The 24,587-nt window shown below is 40.1% G+C and overlaps 1 protein-coding gene across 5 annotated transcripts in view; it reads right to left on the bottom strand.

The window, feature by feature from the left end:
• Positions 1–1,816: 1,816 nt before the first annotated feature.
• LOC131895038 (zinc finger protein OZF-like) overlaps positions 1,817–24,587 on the bottom strand; it is a 41,508-nt gene continuing 18,737 nt past the window's right edge. For 4 of the 5 annotated variants that reach the window (XM_059245432.1, XM_059245440.1, XM_059245446.1 and 1 more), the window contains 3 exons: positions 12,760–12,852; positions 6,826–6,935; positions 1,817–5,821 (listed from right to left, as the gene is read on the bottom strand). In XM_059245432.1, the coding sequence (XP_059101415.1) occupies positions 4,151–5,821; positions 6,826–6,935; positions 12,760–12,852 (1,874 nt within the window). In that variant the 3' untranslated portion in view covers positions 1,817–4,150. Of the gene's footprint in view, positions 5,822–6,825; positions 6,938–12,759; positions 12,853–24,587 lie in introns of those variants that run through there. The other variant, XM_059245462.1, reaches the window with a different exon arrangement.

The raw sequence follows: 24,587 nt of genomic DNA, 5'->3' as shown, positions 1-24,587 counted from the left end.
CCCAACAATGTTTTCACTGACTGTAGCTATGGAATGGATAATTAACTTAGTAAATGTGAACCCTAGTCCAGGAATAGTCTTAGGTCTTCTGGAAAAGAGTTGTCTATGTGAATTCCTACAATAGGATATATTATATAAGACATCAAGAGGATAGCAAAAAGGAACATAAAAAGGTATTACAGAATCAAGAAAGGAAGAATTCATTCTTAGGTCTTGTTAGAGAAAGCAGAGCTCTCTAAGAGGCTCACTGAAGCAGGGTCTTGAGCTTTTGAGTTGGGCAGGTAACTCCTTAACAGATCTTACAGATTGGGACTTGATGTTAAAATAACTTCCAGCAGTCACTTTATCCTGTGAGCAAGTTTTAAGGCAGACCCAAGCCACTGAGTTAATGTGAAGGGTGATTCTTATTTATCCTAGAATTCAGTGATGGCCTTCATATTCTGTCCCAGTGATGTGACATACTGAGAAAACACGTTCTGGGAGAAGGGAGTCATTGTCTTCTATAGTGATATTTTAATTGTACTGAAATGTGATTTTATTTGTATGTTAATAAATAAAGTTGCCTGGGGGTCAGAGCTAATAGCAAGCCATAGCAGAAACTGGGCAGTGGTGGTGCATGGCTTTAATCCCAGCTCTTGGGAGGCAGAGCTAGGCGGATCTCTGTGTGTTCAAGGATACAGCCAGCATGGAGACACACACCTTTAATCTCAATACCAACCATAGAAGACCTGGAGGTCTGTACAGACAGTCAGTGACGAGGAGGTCATGTGGTTGGGTTTACAACCAATGAGAAGGCAGAATAGAAAGTCTATAAAAAAGACAGACAGGAAGTAGGTCTCTTGCTGAGGAAGATAGCAGCGGCAGTGAAGGGTAAGGTTTTTAGCTCTTAGCTATTGCTCTGACCTCTTGAGCTTTCATCTTTGCATTGGCTCTGTGTTTCTTATTTAATAAGATGGTTACATCTACAGTCTTCAGTTGTATATCCCCTGCTATTATATTGACCTCTTCCCAGGGACACCTGTTAGAATAGTGTTCCCAAGTGTCCATGTTTCTGAGCTATACTTTAGTTGGGGATGGGTACTCATACAGAAAAGCCTTACTTGATTGGGTTTAGAAGTATTTTTCGTTGTATTTTTGAGATAGGGTTTCTCTGTGTAGCTTTGGAGCCTTTCCTGGAACTCATTCTGTAGCTCAGGCTGGCCTCTAACTCAGAATCTGCCTGGCTAGAAGTCTTTTAAGATAAGGTCTCATGTAGATCATGCTGGCATGGACTTCACTATATAGCTGGAGAATGACCTTAACTTAAATCTTATTGTTTCCACCTCCTAACTGCTTGATTATAGTGTTCTATTTTTATCAACTTCTCAGCCCATTTTTGTACTTTTTCTTATGAAATAGCAATGATATCATTCATGTGGACCTGTACTCACTCTGTAGCCCAGACTGGTTCTAAACTTGTGAACCTACTGCCTTGGCCAGGAGAGTAGTTAAGGACACAGACATTCTTCACTCCACTTCTGCTGTGTCTCCTTATGAGGACAGTATGATTTTATTTAGTTTTTTTTCTGGAGAATCCAGATGACATCATTCATATCCTGGTCTCTAGCTTAATTACATCTGCAAAAATGCTTATTCCTAACGTTATATTTAGAGGTTCAAAGGATGTTGCCTTCAAACCTATACACACACACACACACACACACACACACTATGGAATATGGACATATACATACACAATAAACATATGTAATTCAAGATTCTCATCAGCATTTATTTTAATTTTATTATGAAATTATGTATAACTTGAATTGCACTGTGTCCTCTAGTTAGCTCTTTAAAGACTCTGCAAAACATAAAACTCTGTATCTGATTTTTATTTTCCCCTCTTTACTTAAATGTTATTTCATTGATGTTGTGCCTCTCATTTTTATGATGTTATCTACTGTGCATATTTTATTCTGATTAAAATGTGTTATTCATTCCTAAATGCTTTATATATTTTGTTAATCTTTGAGTTTATTGGTTTTAGTTGTATTTGCTTCATAAATAATTCCCTAAGCTTCTTTAAAATAGTGGGTAACAACAATTTGGGGACACAGTCACTACATGCTGTGCAGCTACATGGAATCTCTGTCTGATGTCTATGTTCTGACTGTTTGATATTCAAATTGGGGGCACTATTTGGGGAAGTATCTTAAAGTTTAGAATGTGCAGCATAGTTGGTCATGGTCACAAAGACATGACTTTGAATCTGATACCTTTTCTTTGTATTATGCTTCCTATCTTTAAATGTCTATATCCTTTGTGTGTGCTGGGATTACAGTTATAAAGTATACATGCAGAAGCATATGCCCTATTATTAAGGTACACTCTGACCTTCAGTTCCTATATTTTTAAACAAACTTCACATATTCTATATGGTTATGCTGAAGCCACTCAAGGAAATAAAGTCCACTATCCACAAAGCACAGATATTTATGTATGTATGGGCTTTAATAGATTAGACTGAACTACAAAGTTCCAATGACTACAAATTCATCAAAACATTGCCTAGGGACCTACATCTCAGGATAGAGCACTTGTCTAGAATGTCCGAGTCTGTGGTTTTGATCCAAAGCATTACAATGAGGAAAAAAAGACCCCCAAAATAAAAAAAGTTGCCTAATGGATATTGGCAAGGTCCATTATTATGTTTTTTTATTGGGTTATAGTTGAACATTTTAACTTTTAATAGCACATTTAAGCAAAATTCCATTTGAAGAGTAACATGAAAATTATATATCCTGATGTTTTGTTACACAATTTCCTAATGCATAAAAAAAATGATATTTTTCTACTGTGTGTATATGTTCTATATGTGTGTGTGGGGGGGAGGTACCTAACTACGCACATGCAGAAATCAGAGGACACTCAAGCTACACATCAAGATTTTGTCTCAAAACTAAACAATTATAAAAATGTGACACATTAAAAATGTTCATATCTGATGGGACATTAAAACTTATAGACAATTTTACCTGATATACAAATGCCCCATGAATGTAAATATTCTAAACCAAGATGACACATGAAAACTCCTGTGTAAATACAAGACTCATAAGCCTACTGCCACTGAGCCACATTTAAGCCAAGTATACTTCTAAACTTCAAATGTGCTCTCATTTGCATAAGTTATCTGATGGCTGGTACTGTGGGAGCATGGCTGAATGCCTTTTCTAGAATCGTTACATCTATAATTTATTGGCAAATCTGTAATAAACTCAGTTTGACTACTGAAGTGTTTTCAAATTGGGCTCCTCTGGTTAATCACCTCTATTGGGTTTCTGATGCCAGATCAATTTCAAGTTCAATTTAAAATTTTTGGCACTCTTTATATTCTTAGGGTTTTAAATACATGGGTTGCAATGTCTTTACCTGACATGGGACACTTCAAGTAGGCTTTACTGCTTTTAATCATATGGAATAAGATTATCTGTTGCTAAGGCTAGTCTTCAGTCACAGAGTCTCAATAAAACTGCAGGATGAGGATCTAGAATTGAAAGCACATGGTAATATACATCACTACAATTTTTGCTGTACCTGGCTTATCATATATTAAGTTTCTAATGTAGAAGCCTGATTTCTATTTTAAAACATGTCAGACTGGGTGGTGGTGGCGCACAACTTTAATCTCAGCACTCAGGAGGCAGAGCCAGGAGGATCTCTGTGAGTTTGAAACTACACAGAGAAACCCTGTCTCAAACAAAACAAAACAAATCAAAACATGTCCATTTTCATTAATTTCATTGGGCCCCACACCTGCATAAGTTTCCAGGTGTGAATTCAAGAGGCTTAATATTAGAAAGCTTTCCTCTGTTCTTAACATTCGGTGTTACTCACAGTATATTCAAGTCAATTGAAGAATGACACATCTTTTCTACATTTTTTAACTTCATAGGAGACATTCACACATATGGCTTCTCTTACAGAGCACTGTGGTACCATGCCTTCAATTTTACAGAGATATATCTCACTGTGGTATGTGTTCATTGATAGAATAACAGCTGATTTACACTAGAAGTTTACCATACTTTTAAAATTAATCAGATTTTCACCTGCAAGCTTTCTGATTATACACTTTAGTAAAATTTCATTGATTTTTTTTACGTCCTTAGGCTTTCTCATCTGACTTTGAGTAAGGTGTGACATGAGAAAGAAAAATTTCTGCGTTTGGTACACTTACAGAGTTTCTCCTTTGTATGAATTCTTTCATACACAGAGAAGTTGAATTTGCTTTGAATTGTTCTCCTGTATTATTTACATCTAATGACTTCTCATGTGTATGAGTTCTTTGATGTCGAGTGAGCTGTTTCTTGAAGTAGTAAGCTTTCCTACATTGTTCACATGCATAGGGCTTCACACCTGTATGAATTCTCTGATGTTGAGTGAGGTGTGACATCCAGGAAAAGGCTTTCCCACATTCTGCACAGTGAAATGACTTCTCACTTGCATGAGTTTTCTGATGTAGAGAAAGATATTTCTTGCAGTAGAATGCTTTCTTGCATTCTGTACATTGATAGGGCTTCTCACCTGTATGAACTCGATGATGCTCAATGAGCAAATACTTATTATAGAATGCCTTTCCACATTGTTTACATTCATAGGGCTTCTCACCTGTATGAGTTTTCTGATGTGCAGTAAGCCCAGACTTGCTGTAGAATGTTTTCCCACATTGCTTACATTCATATGGCTTCTCATCACTGTGAGTTTTCTGATGTACAGTAAGCTGTGTCTGAGAATAGAATGCTTTCCTACATTCTGTACATTGATAGAGCTTTTCACTTATATGAGTTCTCTGATGTACAGTGAGGTGGGACTTACAGTAAAATGCTTTTCCACATTGTTTACATTCAAAAGGCTTCTCACCACTATGAGTTTTCTGATGCACACTAAGGTTAGACCTCCAGTAAAATGCTTTCCCACATTGTTTACATTCAAAGCGCTTCTCAGCAGTATGAGTTTTCAGATGATGAGTAAGTTGTTTCTTAAAGTGGAAAACTTTGGGGCACTGTGTACATTCATATGGCTTCTCATCTGTATGAGTCCTTTGATGTCGAGTGAGGCACGCACTGAAAGAGAAAGTTTTCCCACATTCTGTACACTCATAAGGTTTCTCACTTACATGAATTCTCTGATGTAGAGAAAGATGCGTGTTACAGTAGAAAGATTTTCCACATTTCACACATTCATAGGGTTTCTCTCCTGTATGACTTCTTTGGTGTCGAGTGAGTTGTGACTTATAGTAAAAAACTTTCCTACATTCTGTACATTCATGTGGCTTTTCACCTGTATGACTTCTCTGGTGGACAGTGAGATGTGACTTATAGCTGAAAGATTTTCCACATTCTGTACACTCATAAGGCTTCTCACCTGTATGACTTCTCTGATGTTCAGTGATTTGTGACTTGTAGTAGAAGTATTTCCCACATTCCAGACATTTGTAGGGCTTCTCATCTGTATGAGTAATCTGATGCTGAGACTTGGTGTGGGAAGCTTTCCCATATCCTGAACTTTCATATGGCTTCTCATCTATACAACTTCTTTGATGTTCAGTGAGGTGTGACTTCCAAGAGAATGTATTCCTGCACTGTCTATGTGTACAGGGTGTCTCCTCTAAAGGGCTCTGACCGTTATTGAGAAGTGACTTATAACTGAAAGTTTTCTTACATGAGAGTGTGCTCTGATCCCTTGTGCGCTGTGACTGCTGGCAAAACATCTTCACACATCCTTTCCCTTCATAAGATGTCCCCTGGCAGGTTTTCTGTACCACCTTCAGTTCTGCCTTGATACAGAGGAATTAGTTATATTTCATATAGCCACAGGGCTTTTTCCTAGAACATGCTTTCTAATTTTGGTTTAGAATCTATCTTGTGCTATATAGATAAATGTCATATATAGAGATATCTAATATTTATTGAGTTTACCAGAGATCTATTTAATATGAAAATTTATGTGTAAATAATATTGTCTTTAACAATATCACTGGTCAAATATATTGACAACATCACTTTCAACTTTGACTGAGATTATGGCGAATTAACGATCAGGATGTCAGAATAATTTTTCCATTATCATTAAAGTTATCATGTTCTTCTCTAGCTGTAAACTTAACAACCAAACAATAGAGAAAGACACTCAGCTGTAAGTTCCTCTGTAAGTTTATAGGAGGGAACAAATGTGTATACACAAGTTTATGTGTATCTGTGTATGAATATGTGAGGTTACTAAAGGTTGCTGTTCAGTCTTTTCATAAATAACTATTCACTCTATATTTATTTTTATTTTTTGAAAAGGTCTCTCACTGGAACTGAACCTTCCTAGTTTGGATGGAATCACAGGCCAGCAAACCCCAGTAACCCTAATCTCTCTGTTTTCATAGCACTGGTCAGAGATACATATCGCCACAGCTGTCTTTATATATGGGTGCCGAGTATACAAACTCATGTTCTCATGCTATGTCTAGCATTTTACTGACTAAACAATCTTCCCAGGCCTGAGTTAATTTTTTTCATTTTTCAAATTATATTGGTGTTTGTGTATATATATGTATGCCATGGCACACATATGGAGGAAAGAGAACAAATTTCAGGGTTTTTCTTCAGCATCCACCACATGGGACACGGGGATTAAACTTAGATGGTCAGGCTTGGTGACAAGTCCCTTTACAAACTGAGCCATCTTGTTGACCTGAGATAAGTTCCTGAAGAAAGATTCCTAATTTCCAATCTTTATGTTTACATTTACATCTGAAATATGTTAAGAACTCATGTTAAATATTTTACTTACTTCAACAATTTCTTCATTTGATGTCTGGCTGTTGGTGATTTCAACTTGCCACAAAAGTCCCTTGTGATATTCTTGGTCATTCTCAATTGGGACAGTCATTTTATGAACACCTAAAATGACATTGAAAATATCCCCGTCCATGAATATCTCTAAAATCTTTTTCATGTGTCTTCTCATTCTCATAGAAACTATAAAATAATATTGACTTTTGATAATGGTACACATTTTATTTCTTCATGAAGAATATAAAAATTATTTACTTCATCTTGCAAATAAACACTGAATACTCCATGGGATTAAAGGTGTGGGCCACCATGCCTAAACCAATCTGATTCTTCTCACAGTTGACTAATACACCAGAAACGTGCCTCATCTTTTATGATGAATCTAATGATGAGCACAAAGGATGATATCATATCTTGGTTACTGTGAGCATGGGACTTGATGGGCAGTCACTGTATCCTTAATCCCATTACACATATAGCCAGACACAGGAGATCTGCATCACAGCTGAATAATTCTATATTATCACCAACTGTGTGTATGTGTTCTTTCTTCACATATTCTCAGTATTAATCCCATATTGAATGATTACCTAGCAAAGGTATTTCTTTTCTATGGATACTTCTCCATTCTGGTTATTGCTGGGTAGAAATTTTAAATTTAGGAAATGTATTCATTTTATGTTATTGTAGCTGTTTTTGTTCGAAATCTAGTCTCATCTGTCATTTTCTGGTCTTGAACTTAGTATGTGAAAGATGACCTTGAAGTCCTCTGACTTTGGGGGTTTTACGCATGAATTACCATGCCCTGCTATACGTTCACATTCCACAGGTGTTTACATTCTATTCAAAAGTCAAAATACTTGGCTTATTCAATTGTATTCACATGAATTTCTCCAGATGTTTCAAGATTAAAGGCCTTCTATTAAGGTCTCTTCCATAAGTACAGGGGAAGAAATACCTGTCTAGGTTCAGTCTTTTATGTGCAGGGATCTACATTTTATAAAACTCTCTTTTAAAGTCCTTTTGATGAAATATAGATTCTTTGTAATTTGAGAAAAAGATGGCTACAGTTGTGTGAATATACTTTTGCATCATTGTGTTAGTCCATTACAGTGTCTGTGATAATGGTTTCTGCCAACAGCTTACTATTTTTGCTAATATAGCTCTTGTAGCATTATTTGGAAGTAGGTATGTCCAGCATCACATCTTTTCTACAGGATTCCATTGGCTGGCTGGACTTACTTCTTCTGTAAAACAATTACATGTTTATATTTTCCTGTTTTCTAAAGAATAAGTTATCATTTTCTGGGAATGCTTTGAATGTATAGATAGCTTTCATTAAAAGGATATTTGATGGGGAGTGGTGGCACAAGCCTTTAATCCTAGTACTCGGGAGGCAGAGCCAGGTGGATCTCTGTGAGTTCGAGGCCAGCCTGGTCTACAGAGCAAGATCCAGGACAGGCACCCAAAATAAACAGAGAAAGCCTGTCTCGAAAAAAACAACCCCCCCCCCCAAAAAAAAAAGATATTTGAGGGGCAGGCTAGATAGCTCAGCTGGAAAAGATGCTTGCTGTGCAAGCCTGGTAATGTGAGTTCAATCATTAGAACTTACATAAAGGTGGAAGGAAAGAACTCCATATAGTTGTCCTTTGACTCCCACATACATGCTATAATACACATGGCCCTGTCATACACAGCATGCCCAAACACTGAATAATAATAATAAACTTAAAAAATAAGTTTTGAGTATATTAATTGCATTAATTTTGAGTATATTAATTGCATTAATATAGGAACATGAGAGGTCTTTACTCTAGTGTCTTCTTCAATCTCCCTTTTAAAAAATTACATTTAATTATTAGTTTATATATGAGAGTGCACACAAACCAAACCACATGTGTGGAGGTCAGAGGACAAATACATAATAGTTCTCTCCTTCCACAATAATGGTCTTGGATTAAACTCAAGTCCCTTTATCCACTGAGCTATGTTGCTAACATCTCAATTTCAAAACCGTGTTAAAGTTTTAACAGTACACACAATTTAGAGTATTCCTAGGTAGCTTAGATTTTTTTTTAAAGGCAATTTTAAATTACATTGTTTTCTTCATTTCCTCCTCAACATGTTCATTTTTCAAATGTAGAAAAGAAACTGGAAGCTAAGGATAAAGTTCAGCTGGTAGAGTGTTTGCCTAGCAAAGTCCTGGTTTCAATCCCCAGCACTACATAAAACTAGGCAAGGTGACACCATTTTAAAAATTCAAGGTGATCTTAAATTAAAATTAAATTAAAAATCAAGGTCATCCTAGGCTACATGAGATGCTGTTTCAAAACAAGTTACTGCACAGCTTGAAGCCCTATCAATGAATTATAGCACTTGGTATATGTTAAGACCCTGGATCTTATTCTTAGCAGAAAAAGGAGGGAGGTAAGGAGATGTAACCAATTTGCTATGTTTATTGTGTAACCTGCTACTTAAAGACAATGTTTAAGAGCCCTTATGGCTATTGAAATATAGGGTCATGTCACCTGAAAATTGAATTACCACTTATTTCTTTCTTAACTTGTATTTCTTGGTTTCTTTTGCTTGCTTTTCTGCTCATTATAAAATTAACATCTGTTTAAAAAAGACTCAAGAGTGAACACCCTGTATTGTCCCTTACATTAAATGAAATGTTCTCAGTTTGGATGGATCACTCCATTCATTTATTTCTCCTCTTCCTCCCTTTTTCTTTCCTTTTTGAGACATAATCTCTCTATGTAGTCCTGGCTGTAATGGAACTCACTATGTAGACCGGGCTGGATTAATAACTCACAGAGATCTCCCTGACTCACTACCATGTCCAACACATTCATGTTTTAGCACTTTGACCAGTCATGAATCCTACTGTAACCAGTACTCACTGCAAAAGTTAGCTTCTCTGACCCAAGCTGACACTGGCATTAATCTATAGATACATGCATGAATATTTAACCAGCAATCTGACAGGCACATCAGGTCCATTTAGCAAAATATGAGCAGTAGCTCCCTCACTAAGGCCTCTAACTACCCCAGTCACACCTATGACAATTCAGTCACTGAGTTAAGTTATTAGAGTGATCATGTTGTGGCACAGTTGTCACTTTTGCTTGCTCTTTTGCCACAATGACTGAGTTTCCAGGGTGTCATTGGTGCAGGTGTAGGGATGGCTAGCTCTTCTCATTTTATGTCAGGGTCTTTTCCATCAGCAGCCTTCATTTGTATCCTCAATCTCCATCACTACTAAGAGAAGAGAAAGCAAATTGCAATAACAACACTGCTATCAAAATAAACCAGATATAAACATAGAATAAATATAAAAACAAATTAGAGCCTGCAAGATGGAACCAAGGGTAAAGAAACTTGCTGCAAATATGATGACGGGAATTCTATCCTCAGAACCCAAATGGTAGGAGGAGAGCCAACTCCCACAAATTGTCCTCTGGTCTCCACAACGGTGAGCCATAATGTGTACAAGCACACACACACAATAAATAAATGTAAACAGATGAATTAATAAATAAAAGTAAAAAGTGATACACTGAAGAATATGTGATTATTGAAGTACAGATTTCAGGCAAAAATTAATAAATATTATGCTAGGTATGGTGGCACACACCTTTAATCCCAGCACACTGAAACAAAGGCAGGCATATCGCTGTGAGTTCAAGGCTAGCCTGCTCTACATAATGAGTTCCAGTACAGTCAAGGCTACACAGAGAAACTGTCTGAAAAAAACAAGTAATAATAATATAATAATAAGATGTAAATGAGATAATAAAAAGGGTTTCCTTTTTAATCCTATTTCAGAGCAAGGAAAGTAGAAAATAGGTGTAGTGGTTTGAATAGGTATGGCCCCCATACTCATGTGTTTGAATTCTTAGCCCATAAAGGGTTTGCATTATTAGAAGGTATGGCCTTGTTGGAGGAAGTGTGTCACTGTGGAGGTGAGTTCTGAGATCTCATATGCTCAAACTACACCCAGTGTGGTACACAGTCTCCTTCTGCTGCCTGCAGATTAAGATGTAGAACTCTCAGCTTCTCCTTCAATACCATGCCTGTCGGTATGTCACCATGTTTCCTTCCATAATAATAATGGTCATGGTGTCTTTCCACAGCAATAAAACCCAAACTAAGACAATTGTAACACAGATCTTAAATGGTCTTACTAATAAAAAACCAGGGCCAGATATTGGGGTGAATTCTGAAAGATTAGAGTAGCAGAACAAGCCACAGCCAATCTCACCTTGACAACTCCTCATCTGATCTTGTTTCCACAAATTCTCAGACTGAAACTTCTGAGTCTTTCCCGAATGGATCTCAATTGAACTGCTGATAAAAGCCTAAAAGCTTAAAAGCTTCTAATTCCTAATCCTCAGGCCTTACATACCTTTCTGCTTCCTGCCATCACTTCCTGGGATTAAAGGCGTGTGTCTTTCCCAAGCAAGAAATGAGATCTCAAATCCTGGGATTAAAGGTGTGTGTCACTATGCCTGGCTGTTTCCATTGTGGCCTTGAACTCACTGGAATGCTAGGATTAAGGGTATGTGCCACCAAAAAATTTCATTATTTATCCTATTTTAGTGAGTCCAATACAAAATTTGTATACAATATAGAAAAATCCAATCCAATGTAAAATATTTAAAACAAATAGTTCCTTTTCAAAAGCAGATTCAATAATTTACCCCTTATCTGTATCCTCTTTTTTTTCTCTCTCTTTCTCTCTTTTTTTAAACAGCAACCCTGAATTTAATCTCCTTTGTTTAGTTGTTTTTTTTTTTTTTTTGGCGGTGGGGCGTGTGTGTGTGTGTGTGTGTGTGTGTGTGTATAAAAACTGAAAGATCAGAGGCATAGGAAAAGCCACACCAACCCCACCTTACCCTTCCTCAGTCTCCAAAAAGACCTACTTCCTGTATACCCATGCCTATATGCCTTTCTGTTCTGCCATCTCATTTCCTTTCTCTGTTTAGCTACATCACTTCTTCTTCCTGCCTAGCTCTGTCACTTCCTGTCTGTCTGTACAGAACTCCAGACCTTTATGGTTAGTGCTGGGATTAAGGGTATATACCACACACATGCCTCTGTTCCCAGTATGGCCTTGAACTCACAGAGATCCAGACAGAACTTTGCCTCCTGAGTAATAGGATTAAAAACATGTGCTACCATTGCCTGACCTCTATGCTTACTATAGTGGCTAGCTTTTTCCTCTGATCCTCAGATAAACTTTATTAGATTGCACAATATTTTGTGGGACACAATACATCACCACAGACAATAGGGTTAAATAAAAGGAAAATAAAAAATAAGAATAAAAAGGGAAAGGAATACATGAGAGGGGAACATAAAAACATAGGAGATAATAAATCTGGTTGCAAAAAAAAAAAAAAATACCAGGTTAAATAAGCCTGCAAGAAAGACTAAAGATATAAACACAAAATAACTGAATAAAAAAGGAAATAAAGTAAAAACACTAACTATGAAGTAAAGAGGTTAAAGAAGAGAGGAGAAAAAAAGAATCACTTTTCTTATCTGTGCTCTCTGACAGTACTATCTGTTCAGAGGCGATGTAGGGTGGCAGTTATTGGTGTGTTGCTAAAGTCTAATGTAAGTAAGTCCTCTGTTCTCATCTTACCAGATAGTGCTGTTTGTTGGCTAACTGCTGGCCTCATCAAGATTATATGTCAGCAACAGGGAAGTATTCATTTAAAAACACACATGTTTGCATGTAAGGAAAACACACATCAGAAACAACCAAAACAAGGTAATGGGTTGATATGGCTAATTCTTTCCAGAAATTGCAAAAATCAAAAGTCTGGTTGGGAGTAGGTAAGTTGATGAAAAGCATTTAACATGACCAACAGGATGAACTGTCCTCTTGCTGACCTCCCTTGCTCATTACACATTTACCAACCTGGAAGGCTCTGGATAGAGGCTTCTGCTAAACTCCATGGCCCAAATCCATGCTCTAACTTGAAGATCAACTCAGGTTTGGTCGTGCAGTGTCCTGTAGTGGGAAATAATAAACAAAATTTGCAAAAGTGTTAGGTTCAGTCCACTAATGAAAGACAAGAGATCTAATTAAGGACCTGTGCTTTGATCAATGAATCAGAAACTTTCATTAGAGGGTTTATACTAACATTCTTCACTGACTGGATTATCACTTTAAATCAGCATTTCCAGAAAATTTTAAGCAAACAGAGGTGAATAAAAGAGAAAACACAATAAAATTAGAACAACAACAACAAAAGATATTTATGGTAGTTTGAAAAAAAAATGGTTCCCAAAGGGAGTGGCACTATTAGGAGGTGTGGCCTTGTTGGAGGAAATGTTTCACTGTAGGGATGTGCTTTGAGGTCTCTTTTGCTCAAGCTTCCCTCAATGTGACTGTCAGTCGACTTCCTGTTACCTGCAAGATGTAGGATTCTCCAGCACCATGCCTTCCTGCATACCACCATACTCCCTGCCATGATGATAATGGACTGAACCTCTAAAACTGTAAGCAAGTCCCCTCAATTAGATATTTTCCTTGTAAGAGTTGCTGTAGTCATGGTGTCTCTTCACAGCAATGGTAACCCTAAGATAACATTTAAAACAAATTATACTGGAGAAAATAATCATAAAAACAATCAGCCGAAGGACTGAAGAGATAGCTCAGTGGTTAAGAACACTTGATACTCATACAGACCCAGATTCAGTTCCTCGCACCCTTATCAGGTGGCACACAACCACCTGTAACTCTAGTTCCAGCAAATCTAACACTCTTTTATCCTCTACAGGCACTGCATAGACATGGCATAAATAAAAATGAATTTTTTTTAATACAATTCAGTTCTACATATCAGCCACGGATTCCCTTGTTCTCCCCCCTCCCGCCCCACTCACCTTCCCCCCAGCCCACCCCCCATTCCCACCTCCTCCAGGCCAAAGCCTCCCCCGAGGACTGAGATCAATCTGGTAGACTCAGTCCAGGCAGGTCCAGTCCCCTCCTCCCAGGCCGAGCCAAGTGACCCTGCATAGGCCCCAGGTTTCAAACAGCCAACTCATGCAATGAGCACAGGACCTGGTCCCACTGCCTGGATGCCTCCCAAACAGATCAAGCCAATCAACTGTCTCACCCATTCAGAGGGCCTGATCCAGTTGGGGACCCCTCAGCCATTGGTTCATAGTTCATGTGTTTCCATTCATTTGGCTATTTGTCCCTGTGCTTTATCCAACCTTGGTCTCAACAATTCTCGCTCATATAAACCCTCCTCATTCTCGCTAATTGGACTCCCAGAGATCCACCTGGGGCCTAGTCATGGATCTCAGCATCCAGATCCCTCAGTAGTTGGATGGGGTTTCTAGCATGACAATTAGGGTGTTTGGCCATCCCATCACCAGAGTAGGTCAGTTCAGGCTGTCTCTCGACCATTGCCAGCAGTCTGTTGTGGGGGTATCTTTGTGGATTTCTGTGGGCCTCTCTAGCACTTTGCTTCTTCCTGTTCTCATGTGGTCTTCATTTACCATGGTCTCCTATTCTTTGTTCCCCCTCTCTGTTGTTGATCTAGCTGGGATCTCCCACTCCCCCAAGCTCTCTTTCCCTCAACCCTCGCCCTTCATTACCCACACTCATGTCCAGGTGGTTCATGTAGATCTCATCCATTTCTCCGTCATTGGGCGATCCCCGTGTCTTTCTTGGGGTCCTGTTTTCCAGGTAGCCTCCTGGTGATGTGAGCAGCAGTCCAGTCATCCTTGTTCCACATCTAGTATCCTCCTATGAGTGAGTACATACCATGTTTGTCTTTCTGAGTCTGGGTTACCTCACTCAGGATGATTTTTTCTAGATCCATCCATTTGCTTGCAAACCTCATGATGTCATTGTTTTTCTCCGCTGAGTAGAGTACATTGTGTATATGTACCACATTTTGTTTATCCATTCTTCAGTTGAAGGGCATCTAGGTTGTTTCCAGGTTCTGGCTATTACAAACAATGCTGATATGAATATAGCTGAACAAGTGCTCTTGTGGTATGATTGAGCATTCCTTGGGTATATGCCCAAGAGTGGTATAGCTGGATCTTGGGGGAGATGGATTCCCAATTTTTTAAGAAAGCGCCATATTGATTTCCAAAGTGGTTGTACAAGCTTGCATTCCCACCAGCAGTGGAGGAGAGTTCTCCTAGCTCCATATCCTCTCCAGCATAAAGTGTCTTCAGTGTTTTTGATCTTAGCCATTCTGACAGGTGTAAGGTAGTATCTCAGAGTTGTTTTGATTTGCATTTCCCTGATGATTAGGGATGTTGAGCAATTCCTTAAATGTCTTTCAGCCATTCGAGCTTCCTCTGTTGAGAATCCTCTGTTTAGTTCTATAGCCCGTTTCTTAATTGGACTGTTGGGCATTTTGATGTCTAATTTCTTGAGTTCTTTATATATTCTGGATATCAGTCCTCTGTCAGATGGGGGGTTGGTGAAGATCTTTTCCCATTCTGTAGGCTGTCGCTTTGCCTTGTTGACAGTATCCTTTGCTCTACAAAAGCTTCTCAGTTTCAAGAGGTCCCACTGATTGATTGTTTCTCTCAGTGTCTGTGCTACTGGTGTTATATTTAGGAAGTAATCTCCTATGCCAATGCGTTCAAGACTCCTTCCTACTTTCTCTTCTAGCAGGTTCAGAGTAGCTGGATTTATGTTGAGGTCCTTGATCCACTTGGACTTAAGTTTTGTGCACGGTGATAGATATGGATCTATTTGCAGCCTTTTACATGTTGATATCCAGTTATGCCAGCAGCATCATTTGTTGAAGATGCTTTCTTTTTTCCATTGTGCACGTTTGGCTCCTTTGTCAAAAATTGTATGTTCATAGGTGTGCAGATTAATGTCAGGGTCTTCAATTCGATTCCATTGGTCCACATGTCGGTTTTTATGCCAGTACCAAGCTGTTTTTATTACTGTAGCTCTATAGTAGAGCTTGAAGTCAGGGATCGTGATGCCTCCAGAGGTTGTGTTATTGTACAGGATTCTTTTGGCTATCCTGGGTTTTTTGTTTTTCCATATGAAGTTGAGTATTATTCTTTCCAGGTCTGTGAAGAAATATGTTGGTATTTTGATGGGGATTGCATAGAATCTGTAGATTGCTTTTGGTAAAATTGCTATTTTTACTATGTTAGTCCTGCCTATCCATGAGCATGGGAGATCTTTCCATTTTCTGACATCTTCTTCAATTTCTTTTTTCAGGGACTTAAAGTTCTTGTCACATAGGTCCTTCACTTGCTTGGTTAGTGTTACCCCAAGGTATTTTATGTCATTTGTAGCTATTGTAAAGGGTGATGTATCTCTGATTTCCTTCTCAGCTTCTTTGTCCATGGTATACAGGAGGGTTACTGATTTTTTTGAGTTGATCTTGTATCCTGCTATGTTGCTGAAGGTGTTTATAAGCTTCATCAGTTCCTTGCTGGAATCTTTGGGGTCACTCAATTATACTATCATGTCATCTGCAAATAGGGAAAGCTTGACTTCTTCCTTTCCAATTTGTATCCCCTTAATCTCCTTATGTTGTCTTATTGCTCTGACTAGAACTTCAAGTACTATATTGAATAAGTATGGGGAGAGTGGACAGCCTTGCCTCGTTCCTGATTTTAATGGAATTGCTTTGAGTTTCTCTCCATTTAATTTGATGTTGGCTGTTGGCTTGCTGTAAATTGCCTTTATTATGTTTAGGTATGTTTCCAGTATTTCTGATCACTCCAAGACCTTTATCATGAAGGGGTGTTGGATTTTGTCAAATGCTTTTTCTGCATCTAGTGAGATGATCATGTGTTTTTTTTTTCTTTGAGTTTGTTTATATGGTGTATTACATTGATGGACTTTCATATGTTGAACCCCCTTGCATCTCTGGGATGAAGGCTATTTGATCATGGTGGATAATTGTTTTGATGTGATCTTGGAGTCTGTTTGCCAGTATTTTATTGAGTATTTTTGCATTAATGTTCATGAGGGAGATTGGTCTGTAGTTCTCTTTCTTTAGTGCATCCTTGTTTGGTTTAGGAATCAAGGTAATTGTAGCCTCATAGAAAGAGTTTGGTAATGTTCCTTCTGTTTCTATTGTGTGGAACAATTTAAAGTGTATTGGTATTAGCTCTTCTTTGAAGATCTGGTAGAATTCTGTGCTGAAACCATCTGGTCCTGGGCTTTTTTTGGTTGGGAGATTTTTAATGACTGATTCTATTTCCTTAGGGGTTATGGGACTACTTAAATAGTTTATCTGGTCTTGATTTAACTTATGTATGTGGTATTCTATTTCCTTAGGGGTTATTGGACTATTTAAATAGTTTATCTGGTCTTGATTTAACTTATGTATGTGGTGCCTATCCAGAAAATTATCCATTTCTTTTAGATTTTCCAGTTTTGTCCAATAGAAGTTTTTGAAGTATGACCTGATGATTCTCTGAATTTCCTCATTGTCTGTTGTTATGCCCCCTTTTCATTTCTGATTTTCTTAATTTGGATGCCCTCTCTCTGTCTTTTGGTTAGTTTGGATAAGGGCTTGTCTATCTTGTTGATTTTCTCAAAGAACCAACTCTTTGTTTCATTAATTTTTTTGTATTGTTCTGTTTGTTTCTATTTTATTGATATCAGCTCTCAATTTGATAATTTCCTAGCATCTATTCTTCCTGGGGGACTTTGCTTCTTCTTGTTCTAGAGCTTTCAGGTGTGCTGTTAAGTCACTATTGTGAGATTTCTCCAACTTCTTTATGTAGGCATTTAGTGCTATGAATTTCCCTCTTAGCACTGCTTTCATAGTGTCCCATAAGTTTGGGTATGTGGTGTCTTAATTTTCATTGATCTCTAAGAAGTCTTTAATTTCTTTCTTTATTTCTTCCTTAACCCATTGGTGATTCAGTTGAGCATTATTCAGTTTCCATGAGATTGTAGGCTTTCTGTAATTTTGTTTTTCTGTAGTTTTTGTTGTTGTTGAAATCTAACAATAAAAATGAATTTTAAAAAATGCTTTAAGTGCTGAAATGGAATGAGGCTGAACCGAGGTGGTGGGTGAGGCTGCTTGTGAGTGGTACAGGGCAAAGGAATTAGTGCTGGTCAAGTCTTCCAGTTAAGATCTGATACCTGTGTAGAGTGAGGACGAAGTAGGATTGAATAGGGGAGGCTTAAGACCTAAACACTGGTCTAAGGGTCTTTGATCACCAAACTGGGAGTCCTGGAGAAAAGGTTGCTCACTAGAGGATACTGATATACATAGAGATGACCAGGCCATACTATCCACAGTACTCGGTGATAGGCTGGGGAAGAGCATGTCCTTGACTCAAAGGCTAAGCCTACAAGATGAGGTTGTCAGTTAACCACTTTGTATAGCTGAATAGCAGATTGTTTCCTCAGCACCTTCAACCTGGAATACAACATTAAATAGTCACAAAAGCCCAATTGATTGAAGGCAATCAAGGGAAAGGTGGCCTGCTATGTTGGTGAGCGTTTAGAAATTAAGGAAGGAATAGAGAATGAATTGAGCAAAGCACTTGGCAAAATGGGTATTGAGAATGCTGAAGAGGGCACCTTCAGTGGTGTGGTTAGAATCAAAGCTTAACTGGAATGGCTTGTGTGGTGAATGACAGACAAGGAAAGAGACAGAAATTAAAGATAACTTTGAAAGCTTTATAAAATGGCAATAACTGAATGAGTATGAAGTGCAGAACTCTTCAGTTTCTTTCCATGTAACCTTGGCTGCCCTGGAACTCCCTGTATAGATCAAACTAGCTTCAAACTTTGGTTCTGCCTCCTGAGTGTCAGAATTAAAGGCATGTATCACAACTCAAAAACAAAACAACAACAACAAAATGCTTTAAGTAAACTAAACTAGTGGGTACGGTTAAGCACATATTTAATTCCAGCATTTGCAAGGCAGATGTAGGTAGATAACTTTGAGTTAAAGGTCAGCCTGGTCTATTTAATGAGTCTTAGGCCAGCCAGGGCTATACAGTGAAATACTTTCTCAAAAATGAATAAATTAAATAATCCAGGCAGATTTTTGAAAATGGAAAGAATATAAGGATAATTTAAAATATATGCATCATCATTGAAAAGCAAATGTGCCTTCTATGTGTATTATTTAGAAAAAACAAACACATCAAAGAAGAAACAGGCGAGATAAGGCATATATCAACAAATGACTCTGTGTCACGTTATAATCAAATAGGAAAAATAGCAAGACAAAGAGAATTCTCAACACTTTAAGAAGAAAGTCTAATGTTGAATATATAATAACACCCACTAGAGGTACAGCCATGCTTTTTAGCTGTCACCATATTCACCAGCATTACAATGACTTCAAAGCTACACATGGATACAACAAACAAACCTAAGGTACAGTAACCCCAATGAACACAGGCACAAAGATTCTCAACAAAAAAATCAACATAGCACATAAAACAATTAGAAGCTATGGTCATGTGTGATTCATACTAGGAATGCAGCCTTCACCATATGGAAATTTGAAACCCTTATATCCATGCACTAAACAATAAATAGCTGTATTTCTAGATATAGTGGCATCCACCATTTATCCTACTAGTCAAGAGTCAGAGAAAACTGATTTCTGTGAGTTCCATGGCAGCCAGATTTGCACAGTAAGATCCTGTCTCAAAAAACCACTACTATCACAACAAAAACAGTCATATGAATGCAATGGATGTATAAAAGGTATTTTTATCTTAAGGAAAAAAACTCCAGTCAATAAACTATGACTGTATACAACAAAACCACAGTCAACAGCTAGGGGAGTGGAGCAAGCCTGAGATGATTTCCCCTAGGAACACAGCAGGATATGCTTTCATCACTTTTAGTTTACTAATAAAGACACAAGGAGAAAGGGGAATGTAAAGTGAGGTTATTTATAAATGATGCTATAAAGAGAAAACCTTATACTCTAAACCAGGGCTAATGGATGATATAACATGTGACAAAACCAGAAGTCAAACACCAAACTTCACACCTTCTGTGTGCATGAAGAACAAATTTGCTGAGAAATTCAGAATAACCTCCTTAAAAATGGCCACTCAGGACCAGGCATGGTAGTGCATGTATTTAATCCCAGCATTTAGGATCCAGAGGAAGCCACATTTCTATGAGTTTGAGACCAGCCTGGTCTATACATCAAGTTCCAGATCCCTGGGCACCAGCCACTCCGGGGAAGACCTGCCCAACTTGGGCACAGGTTCTGGACCCCGGGCAGGTGCCCTTCTACCCCAACCGGGAAGGATCCCCTTCTCCAAGACCCCTGGCAGACCCTGCAGTCTCCACGCCCTGCCCCCACGCCCATCTGCCTGAGCCCCAAGCCTCTTCCTGAGACTTAGAGGCCAGCCCCCAGCTCCCATCTTCCCCCGGACTTCCCTTCTGAAGCACAGGTGAGTGCCCTAGCTTGCCCCCGACCCCATCCCTGGGCACCAGCCACTCCGGGGAAGACCTGCCCAACTTGGGCCCAGGTTCTGGACCCCGGGCAGGTGCCCTTCTACCCCAACCGGGAAGGATCCCCTTCTCCAAGACCCCTGGCAGACCCTGAAGTCTCCACGCCCTGCCCCCACGCCCATCTGCCTGAGCCCCAAGCCTCTTCCTGAGACTTAGAGGCCGGCCCCCAGCTCCCATCTTGCCCAGGACTTCCCTTCTGAAGCACAGGTGAGTGCCCTAGCTTGCCCCCGACCCTATCCCTGGGCACCAGCCACTCCGGGGAAGACCTGCCCAACTTGGGCCCAGGTTCTGGACCCCGGGCAGGTGCTCTTCTACCCCAAACGGGAAGGATCCCCTTCTCCAAGACCCTTGGCAGACCCTGCAGTCTCCACGCCCTGCCCCCACGCCCATCTGCCTGAGCCCCAAGCCTCTTCCTGAGACTTAGAGGCCGGCCCCCAGCTCCCATCTTGCCCAGGACTTCCCTTCTGAAGCACAGGTGAGTGCCCTAGCTTGCCCCCGACCCCATCCCTGGGCACCAGCCACTCCGGGGAAGACCTGCCCAACTTGGGCCCAGGTTCTGGACCCCGGGCAGGTGCCCTTCTACCCCAACCGGGAAGGATCCCCTTCTCCAAGACCCCTGGCAGACCCTGCAGTCTCCACGCCCTGCCCCCACGCCCATCTGCCTGAGCCCCAAGCCTCTTCCTGAGACTTAGAGGCCGGCCCCCAGCTCCCATCTTGCCCAGGACTTCCCTTCTGAAGCACAGGTGAGTGCCCTAGCTTGCCCCCGACCCCATCCCTGGGCACCAGCCACTCCGGGGAAGACCTGCCCAACTTGGGCACAGGTTCTGGACCCCGGGCAGGTGCCCTTCTACCCCAACCGGGAAGGATCCCCTTCTCCAAGACCCCTGGCAGACCCTGCAGTCTCCACGCCCTGCCCCCACGCCCATCTGCCTGAGCCCCAAGCCTCTTCCTGAGACTTAGAGGCCAGCCCCCAGCTCCCATCTTCCCCCGGACTTCCCTTCTGAAGCACAGGTGAGTGCCCTAGCTTGCCCCCGACCCCATCCCTGGGCACCAGCCACTCCGGGGAAGACCTGCCCAACTTGGGCCCAGGTTCTGCTCCCCGGGCAGGTGCCCTTCTAGCCCCACTGGGAAGGATCCCCCTCTCCAAGACCCCTGGCAGACCCTGCAGTCTCCACGCCCTGCCCCCACGCCCATCCGCCTGAGCCCCAAGCCTCTGCCTGAGACTTAGAGGCCAGGCCCCCCAGCTCCCATCTTGCCCAGGACTTCCCTTCTGAAGCACAGGTGAGTGCCCTAGCTTGCCCCCTACCCCATCCCTGGGCACCAGCCACTCCGGGGAAGACCTGCCCAACTTGGCCCCAGGTTCTGCTCCCCGGGCAGGTGCCCTTCTAGCCCCACCGGGAAGGATCTCCTTCTCCAAGACCCCTGGCAGACCCTGCAGTCTCCACGCCCTGCCCCCACGCCCATCCGCCTGAGCCCCAAGCCTCTTCTTGAGACTTAGAGGCTGGCCCCCAGCTCCCATCTTGCCGTGGATTTCCCATCTGGAGGAGAGAGAGAGAGAGAGAGAGAGAGAGAGAGAGAGAGAGAGAGAGAGAGAGAGAGAGAGAGGAGAGCACCCATCCTCCCCCGGACTTCCCTTCTGAACAAGAGCTTCCATCCTGCCCCGGACTTCCAATTTGGACAAGAGAGCTCCCATCTGGACAAGAGAGAGAGACTTCCTGAATCTGTCAGCTCTGAACCAAGTGTGCGGATAAGGCCAGGAACGAACCACAAGGAGATGGGCAGACGTCAAGGCAGAAACACATACAACAAAATGAATAGTAATACACCATCACCAGGCCCTAGCCCTCCTCCAACACCTAGACCTGAACATCAGAAATTGGAAGAAGCAGAAGAAAATAGCCTTATGAATGTCATCATGAAGAAGCTAGAGGCTCGTGTAGAGGAAAAGACAAAAAAATGTGAAGAACGCTGTAAACAACTAGAGGAAAGGGCAAACAAATTAGAAGAAATCAATAAAGTCCTGGAAGAGAACAATAAAATACTGAAAGAAAATCAAGAAAAATCAATGAAACAAATGAAGGAAACAGTCCAAGACCTGAAAAAGGAAATAGAAAAAATGAAGAAGACACAAACAGAGGGAATGCTGGAAATAGAAAATCTGAGAAAACGATTGGGAACTTCAGATGCAAGTATAATCAACAGAATGCAAGAGATGGAAGAGAGGATCTCTAGCGTTGAAGATACAATAGAAGAAATAGATTCATCAGTCAAAGAAAACACTAAAGTCAACAAAGTCATGAACCAAAATGTCCAAGAAATTTGGGACACCATGAAAAGACCAAACCTACGAATAATAGGGGTAGAAGAAGGAGAAGAATACCAACTCAAGGGCACAGAAAATATATTCAACAAGATCATAGAAGAAAACTTTCCCAACTTAAAGAAGGAAATGCCTATGAAGATACAGGAAGCCTATAGAACACCAAACAGACTAGACCCCCAGAAAAAGTCCCCTCGCCACATAATAATTAAACAATTAAACGTACAGAATAAAGAAAGAATATTAAGAGCAGCAAAGGAAAAAGGCCAAGTGACATATAAAGGCAAACCTATCAGAATAACACCCGATTTCTCAATGGAGACTTTGAAAGCCAGAAGGTCCTGGACAGATGTAATGCAGACATTAAGAGACCATGGATGTCAGCCTAGACTAATATACCCAGCAAAACTTTCAATCGTCATAGATGGAGTGAACAAGACATTCCATGACAAAGCCAGATTTAAACAATATTTATCCACAAACCCAGCCCTACAGAAAGCACTAGAAGGAAAATTCCAACCTAAGGAAGTCAGATACAACCTCGAAAACACAGGCAATAGATAAAGCCACAGCAGTAGACCCCAACGAAGAAAAGTACACACACATCACCACCAAAAAATAACAGGAATGAACAATCACTGGACATTAATATCCCTCAATATCAATGGACTTAATTCACCTATAAAAAGACATAGGCTTACAGAATGGATACGAAAGCAGGACCCATCTTTCTGCTGCATACAAGAAACACATCTCAAATTCAAAGATAGACACTACCTAAAAATAAAAGGCTGGGAAAAGACTTTCCAATCAAACGGTCTTAAGAAACAAGCGGGTGTAGCCATCCTGATATCCAGCAAAATAGACTTCAAACTAAAATCAATCAAAAGAGATCAAGAAGGGCATTACATACTCATCACAGGAAAGATCCACCAAGATGAAGTCTCAATTCTGAACATTTATGCCCCAAACACAAGGGCACCCACATATGTAAAAGAAACATTATTAAAGCTTAAATCACATATAAAACCCCACACATTAATAGTGGGAGACCTCAACACCCCACTTTCACCACTGGACAGATCCCCCAAATCGAAACTTAACAGAGAAATAAAGGACTTAATTGATGTCATGACTCAAATGGACTTAATCGACATCTACAGAACATTCCATCCTAACAAAAAAGAATATACCTTCTTCTCAGCACCCCATGGAACCTTCTCTAAAATTGACCACATACTTGGTCACAAAGCAAATCTAAACAGATACAAAACAATTAGAATAACCTCCTGTGTTCTATCAGACCACCATGGTCTAAAGTTGGATTTCAACAACAACAAAAACTACAGAAAACCTACAATCTCATGGAAACTGAACAATACCCACCTGAATCACCAATGGGTTAAGGAAGAAATAAAGAAAGAAATTAAAGACTTCCTAGAGATCAACGAAAATGAAGACACCACATATCCAAACCTATGGGACACTATGAAAGCAGTACTAAGAGGGAAATTCATAGCACTAAACGCCCACATAAATAAGCTGGAGAAATCTCACACTAGTGACTTAACAGCACACCTGAAAGTTCTAGAACAGGAAGAAGCAAAGTCTCCCAGGAAAAATAGATGCCAGGAAATTATCAAAGTGAGAGCTGAAATCAATAAAATAGAAACAAAGAGAACAATACAAAAAATTAATGAAACAAAGAGTTGGTTCTTTGAGAAAATCAACAAGATAGACAAGCCCTTATCCAAACTAACCAAAAGACAGAGAGAGAGCATCCAAATCAACAAAATCAGAAATGAAAAGGGGGACATAACAACAGACATTGAGGAAATCCAGAGAATCATCAGGTCATACTTCAAAAACCTCTATTCTACAAAACTGGAAAACCTAAAAGAAATGGATAATTTTCTGGATAGGTACCACATACCTAAATTAAATCAAGACCAGATAAACTATTTAAATAGTC

The sequence above is a fragment of the Peromyscus eremicus genome, chromosome 1 (assembly GCF_949786415.1).
Source record: "Peromyscus eremicus chromosome 1, PerEre_H2_v1, whole genome shotgun sequence".
Classification (NCBI taxonomy): Eukaryota; Metazoa; Chordata; class Mammalia; order Rodentia; family Cricetidae; genus Peromyscus; species Peromyscus eremicus.
Note: the sequence above shows the minus strand (reverse complement) of the source record. Positions and strands in the feature narration are given on the sequence as shown.